The following is a 15,264-nucleotide window of genomic DNA, read 5'->3' as shown; positions in this document are numbered from 1 at the left end:
CATAACGGCTCTATACACCGTGACTACAGCGAGTGATACTCCATACTGCTCTATACACCGTGACTACAGCGAGTGAGACTCATAACTGCTCTGTACACCGCGACTACAGCGAGTGATACTCCTTACTGCTCTATACACCGCGACTACAGCGAGTGATACTCCTTACTGCTCTATACACCGTGACTACAGCGAGTGATACTCATTACTGCTCTATATACCCTGACTACAGCGAGTGATACCCCTTACTGCTCTATACACCGTGACTACAGCGAGTGATACTCCTTACTGCTCTATACACCGTGACTACAGCGAGTGATACTTATCACTGCTCTATACACCGCGACTACAGCGAGTGATACTCAGCACTGCTCTATACATGGAGTATACTGTTTGTATCATCTCCTTTCTCTCCTCTCTCGTGGTTCTATTTTCTCTCCTCCCTTTCTTTTTCTCTCATCTCTCTCCTCTCTCTCTGTATTCTCTTCCCTCCTCTTTCTTCGCTTTTGTTTCTTATCCCCATCTTTTTCCTTTGTCTCTGTATTCTCTCCCCTCAATTTTTATATAAATAAAAGATAATAATAATAATAATAATATTCGGTAGAGCAATTATTAGTGTTTGCAGTTTAGGGAGAGTCAAAGTGTAACCATAGCAGTGCAGGTAATTCCTAGAACATGGTGTTGTGGCTCCCTCTAGTGGCAGCTGTAAAACCTACAGAACGAGAGCAATTCAAAATCATCCTTTGCATTTCAATTACGAATTATTATTATTAATAATTATTATAGGTATTTATTTAGTACAATTATCTGTGAAACATAGGAAAACTGAATGATCTACTTAGTTCTGCCGTGGTTTGTAAGCAGGCCGTGGCTCGTGAATTTGAACTGCAATAGTGAGCTACAGCAAACCACCCAACATTTCAAAAGAACAATGAGTGACACTTTTGGCCGGGGTCAGGGCTTTACGCGTATCTCTTACGTGATGTTGTGACGTAGCAATAGCTCCTTTTTTTAACCGATTAAAGTATCTACTAGAATAATGTATTTTCTATGCACATTGTTGGGGATTTTAGGACTGTAGAACCCTGTGATACCCTCATACCCGGCAAACTTTCTGAGCTCCTAGAAAAGAGGGGAAGGAAGAGGGGATCCTGCAGCGGGACCACATTTTGTCCGTGTAATCCGTGGGGTGCAGCAAAATCATAGCTGTACGTAGTTTGTTCTACTTGCCTTCCTTTCTGCACCCCCCAAAACACAAACATTTCAGCCTTACGTCATGTGTTGGAGGCACCATTGGGATTATGCAGAGTGGGATGGGGTCCACGTGACGGATGTTGCATATTTACGTAGCGCTATAATATTTAGCAGCCTAGGCGGGTGGTTTAAAGCAGATCACGTAGTTCATTACAGCGGGCGGACGATCGCAGAAACCAGGTTATCCAGCCAAGCCAGCCCAAGTGGTTTAAGTTGCCATAGCAACTTCAATAAGCCACAGCCAACAGTACATCGCAATGGAATAATTTATGGATCTGTTTATCCCCCGGACCGGGAATTATAAAAGCAAATAAATAATACTGGATTGTTTGCATCTGAGATAAATCAATAACTGAATCATTTACTTCAGATCTTCCACACATTTCAATTTTTAGTCATTTTAGTCGGTATAGTTCTAGCTCTGACATCATCATCACATCTGCCCACAGTACAGGCATATCCAGGGTATTTAACGCAAATATTACATCATTTCCCATGATCCTTCAGCACTGGCTCAGCAAGGGTTCGGGTAGGGTCTAAACCCCCCCCCCGAGCATGCACAGAAAGCGCTCTCAATTATTTAAAAGGGAGAGCCATTAATTGGCTCCAAGCAGATTATTAGCGACATGACGCGTTGGACCGTAAAGGCGACGTTGCCATGCAGCCCCGGAGCTGCAGCTTCCCCTAAAGCAAAGTATTTTATTTTTTCTACAGCCTGCCACATCTGTAAAGCATGATTTGTACCGATAAAAAAGGCAACATTTATTTTCACTGGTGTACAAATTTCAACAAGATTTGTTTTTCAGTTTTGTTATACATTCCTACATCTCTTCGTTGCGTTAAGTACACTTAAGCAATATAATTATACATTATAGAACGCCTTTTCTTGTTAACAATAGATTTTTTTCCCTTCATTGTAGAATGCGGAGCGCAGGCCACATTTGTTACAGTATATAACGTAGTACAGATGTGCTATACAGCATTGTAGATCATGGGTTACCTAATATTTACATCTACCACCTTAAATAGAATTAAAAAAACCCATCCTTTTTGGTTCACAAATTCATCTAACTGGAATGGATGTGAAGTACAGTGAGGCACGTATTGTCAAAAAATAAGTTATTTAGGCAAATTTCTATTACAGGGAATGATTGTTCCTAAATTCTTAGAAGTTGCAGACCCGTGGAAACCATAGCCACATCACTGCCCCCCCCAAAAAATGTCCTTCCTATGCTTTTGGCCTGTAGGATTTTTTTCCGTGATAAGGTTCTTTAGGTATTTAGAATGTTGACTTTCGAAACACTTTTCTCATCTTCGTTTGTGGTAGGTAGTGGCTGAGCCTGAGTTTTCTTCATCTCCAGGCCCTTCACCCATGTGTAGCAGAAGGAACCCCCTAAAACCATAGCGTTGCTGGTCCACCACAAGAAACTCTTGGTCTGCTGATAGTAGAACACAGCCAGGACGGTCTGAGCACAGGCCTTGGCTGTCCCGGAGATATTGTGGGTCAAAGGACTAGTGAACTTAATCTGAAGCCCGGTCACGTATCCAATAGCAAAGCCAAAGATCCCTCCTAGCGTCATCATGCCCCAAAAGTAAAACTCTGCCAGCTTGTCGAAGGCCATCAAGCTGCCCAGTTCCCCAAACACAAGCAATAGGGGAAGAAAGAGAAAGCAGGCGTTGACGTTGTTGTAGAAAGTGAGACGCCAGATGCTACCATCTACTGCTGGGAGGACCTTCTTGGTGTAGATGGCGTTCAGGGAGACGCATGCGCTGGCCAAAACGCCAAAGAATATGCCAGCCCAGGACAGAGTACCACCTTGTCCCTCCTGGTCAATGCCGAGCCAGAAGCCTCCTGCAAAAAAAAATATAAGAAAACATTAAATTAACAATAAATCACCTTTCAGTTTGGCTAAAGAACAAAATGCGAAATTCTCAGGAGATCCAAGGACTACACGGAATAATTGATCAATTAAATTATTGAATATTTAGTTACATTTATTTAATCTTTTATTTTTTATAAAAAATGCAACCTCAGAGAGCGGGAGGAGGAAAGGGAGATTAGAGAGACGCTCAAACTACTTTTGAAGCGAAGGCTCTGAACTTTAGGCTTACCAAGGATGACTCCACAGGACAGCAGCGCGTACAGCGACGTGGTTTGTTTCAGCAGAACGTACGAGAGCAGCACGTTGAAGACAGTACTCAGGCACCTGCCCACCGTGTAGAAGGCCACTCCGAGGTGCTTGAGGCACAGATTGTTAAAGGTGATCATACCGATAAAAACCACGGACAGGGGCAGAACGCTCCGCAGAACCTTGAGATCAAAGCGCACCGAGGGAAACTCCATGACGCTGGGTGGGATGACGTGGGACAGCAGACTGAGACCCTTGCACAGAAGCACCGTCACCAAGCATTGATAGAAGGTGACGAAGAGCGGGGCGTCGAGCTTCAGGGAAGGGCTGTCCAGGAGGTATTTGTTGAGGAACACCATGGTGATCGAGATAAACCAGTAGAGCATCACCACCAGGGCTATTTTCACAGCTCTCACCAGGAACGGTTCCCGGTTGCCCCTCTCCAAATCCCCTTCGCCAGCCCCTGAGAGCGCCATCCTGAGGATGCCGGAACGCTTGAGGCTCCTGTTCATGGTGACCAAGGGACAAAAAAGTGTCAGGACAGCGAAGCATGTGCAACAAAAATTAAAAAGCACTTATGCCAGGGGACAGTGCAGATAACCGGCACAAAAGGCAAGCCAGGCGTGCTGCAATGAGCGGCATTAAAGACATTTAATACAAGGACAGATTGCCAGGAGTAGTCAGTACAGAGATGCAGTTACAGAAGAGGTTTTTACTAGCCCTGGGACTATAAGTGTAGAAGATGTAGGTGACCCTGTCCTCGCCCGTTTACGGCACAGAGTAACAGCTTCCCTGTCACTAGCACAGCCCCTACCCAGCTCGGAACGCATCACTTCCGTGATCTGCTTCCGGGTGTGTCGCCTGCTGGTGACGTCACGCAGCGACGTGTGCGGACTGCGGAGACCATCCTTTCTTACGGTCTTCGCGCTGCGAGCTGTTTCCGGCGTGCACAGGTGAGGTTGTCACACAACTAATGATACCCCCTGAGGGGGCAAATGGGTGTTTTGAGGGGGCACTAAGCAGGATTTAGCGCAACACAACGACTATAAGAACAGTACATGTGCGGACGTCTAATACCATTTTTGATCACATCGGAAATTTATTAGTTTCCCCTTAAATAACACAAAGGAACGAGCCTGATTTGAGGGCAATTATATAATGCACTAAAAAGATTCAATGTTTTAAAAAAGATTTTCATTGGCTCCAGAATATGAAAGATGTTTTACTAATTTCTGCATAGTTACCTGAAAAAAAGCAGATATTTAAACCAATCTTAAATTCCTTACTGTATTAGCCTCTACCACTTCTGCTGGGATGCTGCTCTATTTATCCACCACCCTCAGTAAAGTAAAACAGTCCCTCTAATCCTCTGACCCTCTAGTTTTAGATTACGACCTCCCTTTATGTATTTAAATGTTTATCTTTCCTCTGTAAATATTAATCTCTTAGCCCTTCCTGGCTAAGATTTCTAATCTCAATAAGCGTCCAATCGGTGTTAAACGTTTATTATGATGTTGGCTCCACCAACCGGACCTTTAAAATATAACTACTAGAATTATTGAACGGATTTCCTGATCCCAACACATTTTTGCTTCTTGTCCCGAGGAAGAGACTTCTGTGCTATTTAAAGCCGTTCTCGTAACGATCAGTGATGTCACCTCTCGGCCGGCACTTTAAAGCTCTTTAGTTTTTGGAATGTGGAATTTCTCGGGATGTTTTATTTGATCCCTGAAGGAACTCCACCTTCCGCTTTATATTAAAATAAATTCAAGGAGCGATCGTGGGGGGAGCTACGGGAAAGTCACGCAAAATGCCATTTACCCCAAATCTGACCAGCCTCTTAGTTCATTTTCTTAGCTGACCCTGAGCCTCTTGCTATATTAACCCTTTAGTAACCCATCATGAAGATTCTAGGTGCCCAAATGGCTCTCATACCGCTCCTCATGGAAACCTTGTCATTATTTAAAGATTAACTTAATTGAGCCACCTGCATTCAAGCAGGGATATCAACCATTACATACTGGAAGTAAAAACACCAACTGGGACTTATATATATATATATATATATATATATATATATATATATATATATATAATCCCAGCAGGGGGAATAGGAAGGAATCCACCCCAGACTGTGTGACCCTGAAAATCTGCCCCTTCACCCTGAAACTCTGGGGCAAACACAGAGTTCCTAGGCAGAATTATTCAATTTTACCAATATTTACATTTATAGCATATTTCTGGGGTAGTAGGCGTATTAAAGCATGGAATAGATAACTATTGTTGCTTATTTTTTTATGTGTCACAAATGAAGCGCTTGCTGTAATATTGTTACTATATTAAAGTTAGTAAAATGTTACAACTTAAAATGAAAGGCAATGGGACCATGATTTTGGGGTAAGTTTTAAAAACGGTCGCCATAGCAAATAGCGGAACGAACCAATCAGCAGCAGCGTCCATTGATCTATAGCACATAAACCCCCCATACATTCCGCATACGGTACTTTTATACACCTTATGCTCTGGACGGGAAATAAAGCGGGCGACACGTTCACGAGGGACACTAAACCCGCCGGTAAAAATAGTTTGTGGCTTTGCTCGGAACATCCATTGCCCCCCCGCCTTCGTACCTGTGATCTTAAGTTTGCGGGTCTGTCAGGTGGAGCCAGCGGAAGCAAATGCCAGGTAACTGCCTCGTTTACTCACCTCCGCCATCGCCAACAGGAACAGGTACTGGGGGCGGAGCTCCCGTCTATTAAACAAATACCTGTTACTGGTTACACGACTGGGGGAACTGGTCGAGCTGGTGAGTCACGGCTACACCCAGCACAGGCACCGGTGATAATCTGAAGTCTCAATCTTAAAGCACAAAGCTACCAACGCAGACTCCTACACCCAAAAAACAGCCTTTTCTTTCAAAAAGGGATATCTACGCAGCTGAGCGTGTATAGAATTTGCCGGCAGATCGGCCCTATTCCGCCCCCGTCTAGTTGCCGTTTCTCCTGCTGTAAAGACAAAAACCTTAATCAGTCGTTGGTCTCGCCTTATTTTCAGGAGCCATATGCCGATCCCTTGTTTAAATCCCCCTATTGTATTAATCTCTTCCACTTCTGCCGGGAGCCTATTCCGCTTATCTACCACTTTCTCTTTTGTAGTTTAGTTTATCTACCCCTTCTGCAGAGCATGTTATAATTTAAGATAAGATTAAATGTTATCTAAATGGGCACTTCTGGCCCCGTAACCCTTTCTTTATTATAAAGTGTGTGCAAGCTCCATGGACAAGGGCATCCTTTTTTCCACGAGGGTTCTACTACGGGCTGCAGCCCTATGAGGCTATTTCCTAGTCACATCTGTGTCTCGGCTTGAAGGCATCTCTCTCCCTTTGGTATCTGTATGGTGAAGGCATGAGAGTTGGTCCGTCACACCTGGCTTAAGTGTGGACCGTATGAATCGGAACCCTTGACTGGCGGCTCTGGCTTCGGGGGCAACTTTAAAACCTGCAGAAAACCCGGTCCAACGGCTTAAATAAGTGGCGCCGTGGCTAACCTGGCGCTGTCCTGGCTAGCTCAATGCACATTGGCCAGTCCACATATTATACTGATAAAAACCTGCTGCGTAGAACGGATCAAATAATGAGTCCCCTATATATATTCTTCCAGAAGGACCCTGATGTACCCGGGTTTTAACGTCATCCCAGCAGCCTTACGACACAGCCGTCGGGATGTTTAGAGACACCTGAGACAGACGGAGGTGCGCACAACACCTTTGTTCTTATAATTAGGCGCTGTCGTCGAGAGTGATAAGTAAAGAAAGGGGAAGCGGGGGAGGAAGGCAGGGAAAGGAAGACCCCACTCTCAGGTGCGTCTAAATATTCCTGGATTATGGCTGGGTTATTATTATGCGGCTGCTGGGATGACATCCAAGCCCAGGTACGGAAACGCGCCCCTTAGATGTATATGGTCCTTCTGGAAAAATATATAGGGCTATGGAATTTCTCATTAAACAGGAAATGCTGTGCAGCAGCTTACATGTCGATATGTCACCTGCCAGGCAGCTCCGGAGAAGGAACGATATGTTTTGCTGGAATTTAACTTCCTGGTGCAGTAAAAGTCAACACTCCCTGTTAGCCTTGGCTTTATGGCGTCTGCGACCGGACTGCGCTCTAATATAACACGCTTTATCGTTAGAGCAGAAATGCAAATATACAGCGCTGATGGGGAGTGAATCACGTGGATAATCTTGTTATCGTGGCTCCTATCAGTGGGGGGATATATTAGGCAGCGAGCGAACATTTCATCCTCAAAGTTGATGCGTTAGAAGGGGGAAAATGGGCGAGTGCAAGGACTGCAGCTTTTGGGGGGGGGGTCCCAGTCTGCGGTGGTCAGTACCGATCAAAAGTGGTCCAAGGAAGGAAAATCGACGAACCGGTGACAGGGCCATTGATGCAGGTGGTGGGAGAAGCTGCTGGAGCTCAAATTGCTCAAAAGGTTACTGCTGGTTGTCAGAGCACACAGAGTATCGCAGTTTGTTGCGTAGGGGGCCGCGTAGCCGCAGACCAGTCAGGGTGCCCATGCTGACCTCTGTCTACTGCCGGAAGCGCCTACAGCAGAAGAACTGGACCACGGAGCAATGGAAGAAGGTGGCCAGTCTGATGAATCCCGTTTTCTTTTACATCATATGAATGGCCGGGTGCGTCGCTTACCTGGAGAACACGCGGCACCCGGACGCATCCATGGGGGCCGCGTCTCACAACTTATAGGACTTAAAGGATCTGGTGCTGACGTCTTGGTGCCGGATCCCACAGCGCACCTTCAGAGGTCTAGTGGAGTCCATGCCTCGGCGGGTCAGGGCTGTTTTTGCGGCAAAAGGGGGACCTACACAATATGAGGCAGGTGGTCATAATGTTATGGCTGATTGATGTATATTTAATTAGTTCCAGCAACTCAACTACGTGGACCCCGTGTTCAAAACATTTCAGCTCTGGGGTGATGCTATTTCTGGTGGTCTACTTGAGGGAATTGAGAAGATCTGTTTCTTCAATCAAAACAAATCTCCTTCTTTCACTCTTAATGCGGGATCTTTATCTGACGTGAATTATTAAGACAGCTTCTAGCCAATAGAAAAACAGGCACAGGGTCCCAGGGACCGGAGAGGCCTTTTGCTGTCCCAGCTGTATTAAAATGTGAATTTTATGGCCAATAAGACCCATTTGGCCAACCTAGGCAGTCCTTCGTTGGTCTTGTCTGAGATTCAGGAGCCGTATGCCTATCCCATGCGTGTTTAAATCAGCTTACTTCCCATACGTTAAATATGTACGGCACCAATCATATTTGTAATATTTGATTCTATAGGGACCTGGTTTCCAGCGAGCCACGCGGCAAATGAAAGATGAGGATGTTTTCCGTGAATCATTAGCTTGTTAGCATGGCTTCTTTTTACTAGCATCCTGTTCTCTCTCCTGATTCCGGATCTCCTGATTGTTGTTCCAAGCGGTCACGTTGTCCTTAGCCCACGAGCCGGCATGTCTTAATCAAACATTGTCAGTAATATGGTACTGACGGAGCAGCCTGCCAGAGTTGTAAAAGCACATAAAAGAAACAATACGATCTATCTGAGAAACAAACAAACACAAAAAGCATATAGTGGTGTTTAGCGCACAAAGATACCTGCCTGGTATAAAGATGTAAGAGGTATATGTGTGTGATAAAAATATCACTTATCGTGTTGTAACGGAAGGATGTTTTACTTTACTGAGAGGGTAGTAGATAAGTGGAGCAGCTTCCCAGCAGAAGTGGTAGAGGGTAATACAGCGAGGAAATGCAAACATGCATGGGATAGGCATATGGCTCCTGAATCTAAGACCAGACCAGCGACTGATTAAGGTTTGAGTCTTTACAGCATGAGAAACAGGCGACTAGATGGGGGCCGAATGGGGCTGATTTCCTGGGAAATGCTGTTTTATGGCCATGTTGTAATGCAAGTTTAACTGATGTCCAGTAGAGGGCGCTGTAGTCTATTGCATGGCGACCGGCGGCCGTAAGCGATGTTTTGCCTCATCAGAGGACAATATGTCACGTCTCTTATTGGTAAACAAGGTGAAGAGATTAAAGGTGCTGTTCCACCGAGACAAAACCTTTATCGCGCTCTCTAGCATGCTAAGCAAATAAACCTCGGCAGTTCTACTATTTGATTCTCAGAAAGTTTTTAATCAAATTTAAACAACTCAGACTATTAAGAAGCTTTCCCCGTTTCTGTGGCAACAGCCTATCGGTGCCTGCTTGTGTCGCATGACAATTAAGCGCTCCTGGCAAAAATCATGAATGAGGCAAAATTATACGTGGTGCGAGAATGATTCCACGGAAGACAGTAATCCATTAAACATACGGCTTGTGTCTCTATACGATGTAAGATTATTATTTTTGAGCCTCCATGATTAAGCTGCTCTTAATACAGAGATGGGACGGCACCGGAACAGATAGGGGTCCCGAATAAATTAACTTAGGTGCGCTGAGAGCCACGAGGGCCACGGCTACCAATAAATCTACATCGGCCCGTTCTTAGTACATTGCTACAATTTTAGCTCCAGATTCTACAGCTTTCCGGACAGCCGCTTGTACTCACCAGGACCCCTCCACCCGTTCGGTGCACATAATGGGGTAGAGAAATACTAGGCCCCCCTCCGAGCTGGCTTAGGGGTCCGCTCTATGTACATATGCTGTTTGGTGGGAATACATTTCTGTTCCCTTATACAATGTGTAAATACGGTACCCACTTCTGATTAGCCCTCGACTGGTCCACTAGGCGGATGCCCGATGGACCACTGGCCAACGGCCCCCTATACTACAAATTGCAGGCACTTTTTTTCTTCTTCCTCAAGAAACCACTTAAATGTCTCGCAGGATCCCTGGGTTGAGAACCATTGATTTGGGAATACAAAACAGATGATGACAAACTCGAGGGTTCTTAAAGTTAATATATTTTACACTCGCTCCGTCTGCAGATGGCAATGGAAGTTCTTGAGATGAAGTGCATTGATTTTAATTTAGAAGATACCCTCCCAATTAAAAAGCGGGGGGGGGGGCTGCTCCACGTTATTTCAGCATCTAGAAATACGGCCCGGCGGGAGCCCTTTGCCCTCGCCCCGGCCCTCGCCCCGGCCCTCGTCTGCTTTTTAGGCAGAGAGAGCTTTCGCATTGTTCTCCAGAGATTGGTTACAGATACTGCCTTTCTCCCGATAATCATCCAGATGTAATTACCATGGCGGTGCCTCTGTGTGTCTAATTGCCTGATAAACTTAATTGAATTTTATGGATTACTCTTATCGCTTCAGCAAGCGGTTTATGGTCATTAACTGTTTCTTTACAAGGCGCCGCAAACCTCATGGACCATTATGCGGTTCAAGTACATGATTTAGCGTTTACAAGGACTCCAGAATGCGTTTAGGTGTTAGCGTGACTTTTAGTGCTCCATTAATTGTTGAGCGTATATTGCATGCTGTTCAAGGTTCCCCCACTATACAGTCCAGCTTTCCTTATATCAGGGTTGGGATACCGGTCAGCTTAAACAATACACAGAAGCAGGACGGCGCACAGCATCACAAACATACATTTTTTTTTTTTTAATTATTTTTATTTTAATATTAAAAAATATTTCGATTTGAAATAGAGCAACATCAATAGCTCATCTTTTTCTTTGTAGTTTATGATTCGAATAACATGATTTTTAATATAAAAAATAAAATAAATATTTTTATGAAAAGGGATCCCAGAAAAAAACAATATAATAATTAATATATATATAAATTAAATATTTAATGTTTGTTATAAATAATGTCGATCAAATGAATCAATAAATATTTAATGTTTGTCATAAATAAAACACTTGTGTATTCTCTACCTTGTAGGATAGTCTTTGTTAATTTTTTCACCCCACTGTTTGACTTCCTTATGGTGCTGGGAATCCCTTTCCTATAGCATGTATAATTCATAGGCGTCCTCCTTTAAAAGGTCCATATACCAACCCTATATAATATAATGTGTAATATTATTATATATCTTTTACAGCAATTTACGCAGCGCTTCTTACAATATCTCCTGAATCTAACTTTTATGAGGTTTGTAGATATATATATATATATTTTTTACTTTAATTTAGTTTAGAATTTGGGATCATAAAAGATGTTACATCACAAAAGTAGGCTTTCTAAGAACTCGATGTGTTAAATAAAAAAATACGCTAAACTAAACTATTTTCCATTGTCTGAAGAAGTGGTCTTCATGTGGGGACAAAAACAGACTTAAAAAAGCATCTAAAGGACGTGGACGCCATTACAGCCAGCCAATTATCAGGCACAGGGAGAAGGTATGGCCCCTTTGAGACCCGCATTTACTCATGAGTTCTAAACCCCCCAAAAGTTCTGAGCTTTAGTCAATGTGGCCAATAGAGTAATCCTTTTTTTATATATAAAAAATAAGTTACTTTTAAGTACGAAAATGCTTACGTAACGTCGTATTTGTAAGATAGATTTCTTTAAAAAAAAAAAAACGTTGACATTGTACAGCGCTACGGACTATGATGGCGCTTTATAAAACGATAAATAATAATAATGTTGGTGCCAAAATTTGCCTGAACTGCTTGGTCTTTTATACCAACAGCCTCAGTACCAAAGAGGAGAACGACCAAAAAAAGACGCTGATTGGGGGAGGGTAACGGAGGACAAGAATGGATTATTGGGAGCAAGAGAAAAGGAGCGAAAAACTCATTCATGATAAAGTGATAATGAACAATTGTTTTCATGGCGATAAACGTTAATAAATACACACTGGCGAGTACGGAGGAGGGTGTTTATCTTCTAGTCTATTATTTGATCTACGACTGGTCCTGCAAGCCTCGCACCTTACGGGCAGACCCCGCCAGACATCAGGGAATGTTAATTACATGGGAGTTTTTTCCAATGTCGATAATCAGTGGGGGGAAAAAAAACGAGTTATCACCTATTTTTGACGTAGAGAAGACAGAGTACTTGAGAGTAAAAACCAGTGATACTGTTTCCTCTCAAGCATCATGACGGTTTAATTAAAATATTATTCTTCTTTAAGAACATCACAGCTTGTCTGTCTCTTCCTGCGTTGTCCTTGGTGAAGAAGCCAGATGTAGCGAAGTATAACATGCAAATAAAAGCTAATTTGTGGAATAATGCATGATATCCCTGTTTGATTTTTCACATAAATTATAATTATTTCTAGAGATGCAGAACATTAATCACGAACCTGACAAAGTTTTAGGACGGGAAACGTCAGGAACAGTGGGAGGCAGCGCTGGGAGAGACTGATGTACAATAAATGTATCTGCTCTCGTACGTTAGAGGTTCCTCGTAATGGACGGCGGAACACGGTCAAGTATATGGACTTCATAGCCTTTTAAAATCCAGGTCCAGTTGGATCAAAAACAGAAATGGGGATCATGGGAATTGTTTTCCTAGCGTACCAAAGGTTCTTCCAAACTTCATCATCTACATTAAAGTGACATGATTGGCAAAATGTGATATTTAAGGTTTGCATCTGTAGGACCAGGACACCAGGTTATGAGGACTTATCCCGTTATCTGAAATGTGCATTGTGTAGGTTCTACTCCATCAAGAGGGTCTGCCCCATGTTCCTATGAAGCTGGAGAGAAGTTCTTCCCTAAGTGGAACACAAACTCAAGTTTTAAATTGGGGTAGTCCTACCAAAACAAGGAGAAGTATTGATGTCCACTACTGGTGACCTGTTGGGTCTCATGTTTGTATTTCATGAATATCTGGAGGGCCATGGTTGTCTTAATACCCGGTAAGACACCTCTGAATTATTAAATCCACGTGTCACATGCCGTTCTGACGTCCGTTATAACAACTGATTGCATGGACCCTTTATCAAGACTAAACGCGAATGAGGACTGACATCTGAAATATTCTATCAGCCGACATTTCTCCCCCCTTCGTGCGAGCAGCTATAATTAATTTCACTTAATGCATTTGAATTTAACATGAGTGTAATTTCGCTAAAGGCCCCCAGGCTAGATTTTATAGAGGAGTGAAATCAAATCTTTTGGCAGACCAGGGAACAGACAGTTTGAGCTTATGCTGCCTAGCTTATTCCTGGAGATGTTCATCGGGTATGAGGGACTCAAGGTTCTGTCAGCGTGTTCAGACATAGCGGATCGCGGAACAATGGCTATATCATAGTCTACTAAGCCAGGGGTTACCAACAGACGAGAGTGAAGTCATAACTTCAGGGTTTGAGTAGGCACCATATATCAAAGGAGCCCATCTTGAAGGCCCAAGTCCAAGGGCTCCCCTTTCCTCCTCTAATGTTCTTTTCTTCTAGAAGCTCGGAATGTTTCCAGAGACAAGTGTTTTCCAATGTTCTAAGAAGCCAACAGAATGCCAAACATGTCGACCACAAGAAGTGAGCGCAAGCGTGAGTTGTCCTCAACTCATAGGACCCACCACCAGAGAGGGAGGACATGTTCTAAGATGGTTCTGAGCCTGCCAACCAATGGAATGGTCCAATCATCTTCAGCAGTTCATTGGTTGCTACGGTGATAAGACTACTTTTTAAACATTGCACCAGAACGGACAGACTGGTTTCGATGCAGGAGATAGAGCCGGTAACTGAATAGCAACCCTTCCGTATATTTCAATGGAAACAATGAGTTAAAAAATGTGAGATAAAATGTATGTGAGATAAAATGTATCACTGTTGTTATCGCATTTATTCTTCATTGCAAACTACGTAAGGATTATTTTTCAATGACTTGTGACTGACTTATCGTAAATGTATTTTATTCCTTAACTAAACACGAAATATATCATAAGAATGTAGGTGAGGAGAGATATTATATACGCAGCATCAATTAATTCTACGTTTTCACCTGCTAGCTACTTCTGACAGCAGCTACGCTTAACAAGTGAAAGCAGCCACGTATACTTAACACCTCATAAGGAATTAGGCCCTTAGGGGCCGCGAGTTAACATATGCTTAAATACTAAATTATGTAATGAAGCTTGTTTTATATTTGTCAGGCCATATGCCGTTATATGCGCTGTCTCTGTATATAAGAGTTAAAAGTGAGTTGTAGTAAGGAGGTCCAGCTTGCGGGTGCGGATATGCCCGGCCACGCGCTATGTGAGCATAAAACTATAGCAGGCGGCCACTGGCCTTAAAGTGCCAGAACCACCTTGTGATCGCCAGTCCGGCCCTGGCAAGGAGTACCAAGAGAGGTAAAAGTACATATTTATCAAGCTGCAGTCTTTGAGGTCACTCCATTATTTTGATCTTTAATAATAAATTACATTTTTATCATAACCCCCAGCCCTGTATACAGTAACAACCCCCCCAGTGCTGTATACAGTAACAACCCCCCCAGCGCTGTATACAGTAATAATAACCCCCAGCGCTGTATACAGTAATATAACCCCCAGTGCTGTATACAGTAATATAACCCCCAGTGTTGTATACAGTAATGCCCCCAGAGCTATATACAGTAACAACCCCCCAGAGCTGTATACAGTGATAACCCCCAGCGCTGTATACAGTAATAACCCCCAGTGCTGTTTACAGTAATAACCCCATGGTGATTAAGACTGAGCCATTCTATTTCCCCCCACAGGCAGTATGATAAGGAGTTGGGGTGTTTAGTAGATCAGGGCTCAGATAACAGAACTCATACAAACGGCTAATATGTAGCGGCCTGAAAACATATTATAGGGGCAAAAACTACAACAGCTTTTAAAAAGAAAACCGTGTAAAATTTTATAAAACGTTTTAAATCCAAGACTAGTAATAAAATCATTTGGCGGGAGTCCCTCTTTATATTACACCTGGGTCCAAGATAGTGTTTAGGG

General features: G+C 43.4%; 1 protein-coding gene and 1 long non-coding RNA gene across 3 annotated transcripts; one reads left to right on the top strand and one right to left on the bottom strand.

Moving 5' to 3' along the window:
- Positions 1 to 1,988: 1,988 nt before the first annotated feature.
- On the bottom strand, positions 1,989 to 7,121 carry SLC35C1 (solute carrier family 35 member C1). 2 transcript variants are annotated; one of them, XM_053449095.1, is made up of 3 exons: positions 7,056 to 7,121; positions 3,364 to 3,884; positions 1,989 to 3,103 (listed from the first exon to the last, which is right to left on the bottom strand). In XM_053449095.1, exons 1-3 carry the CDS (start codon positions 7,070 to 7,072, stop codon positions 2,523 to 2,525), a joined length of 1,119 nt encoding a protein of 372 aa, XP_053305070.1. In that variant the 5' UTR covers positions 7,073 to 7,121; the 3' UTR covers positions 1,989 to 2,522. The 2 variants fall into 2 exon arrangements, with proteins under 2 accessions (XP_053305070.1, XP_053305071.1); XM_053449096.1 differs by lacking the exon at positions 7,056 to 7,121 and adding an exon at positions 6,011 to 6,125.
- On the top strand, positions 4,030 to 14,097 carry LOC128467449 (uncharacterized). Its single transcript, XR_008345727.1, has 2 exons — positions 4,030 to 4,333; positions 13,745 to 14,097. It is a non-coding gene; the product is annotated as an uncharacterized LOC128467449 (long non-coding RNA).
- Positions 14,098 to 15,264: the final 1,167 nt, after the last annotated feature.

The sequence above is a fragment of the Spea bombifrons genome, chromosome 10 (genome assembly GCF_027358695.1).
Source record: "Spea bombifrons isolate aSpeBom1 chromosome 10, aSpeBom1.2.pri, whole genome shotgun sequence".
NCBI classification, from domain to species: domain Eukaryota; kingdom Metazoa; phylum Chordata; class Amphibia; order Anura; family Pelobatidae; genus Spea; species Spea bombifrons.
The sequence above is the reverse complement of the archived record's forward strand: the minus strand, read 5'-3'. Positions and strand labels throughout refer to the sequence as shown.

What these genes read in the sequence shown, in the direction of transcription:
- SLC35C1 (XM_053449095.1), bottom strand. An exon ending in GTCCTGTGGAGTCATCCTTG is followed by an intron (nt 3,104 to 3,363) that starts GTAAGCCTAAAG and finishes TTTTTTTTGCAG; the next exon opens with GAGGCTTCTGGCTCGGCATT.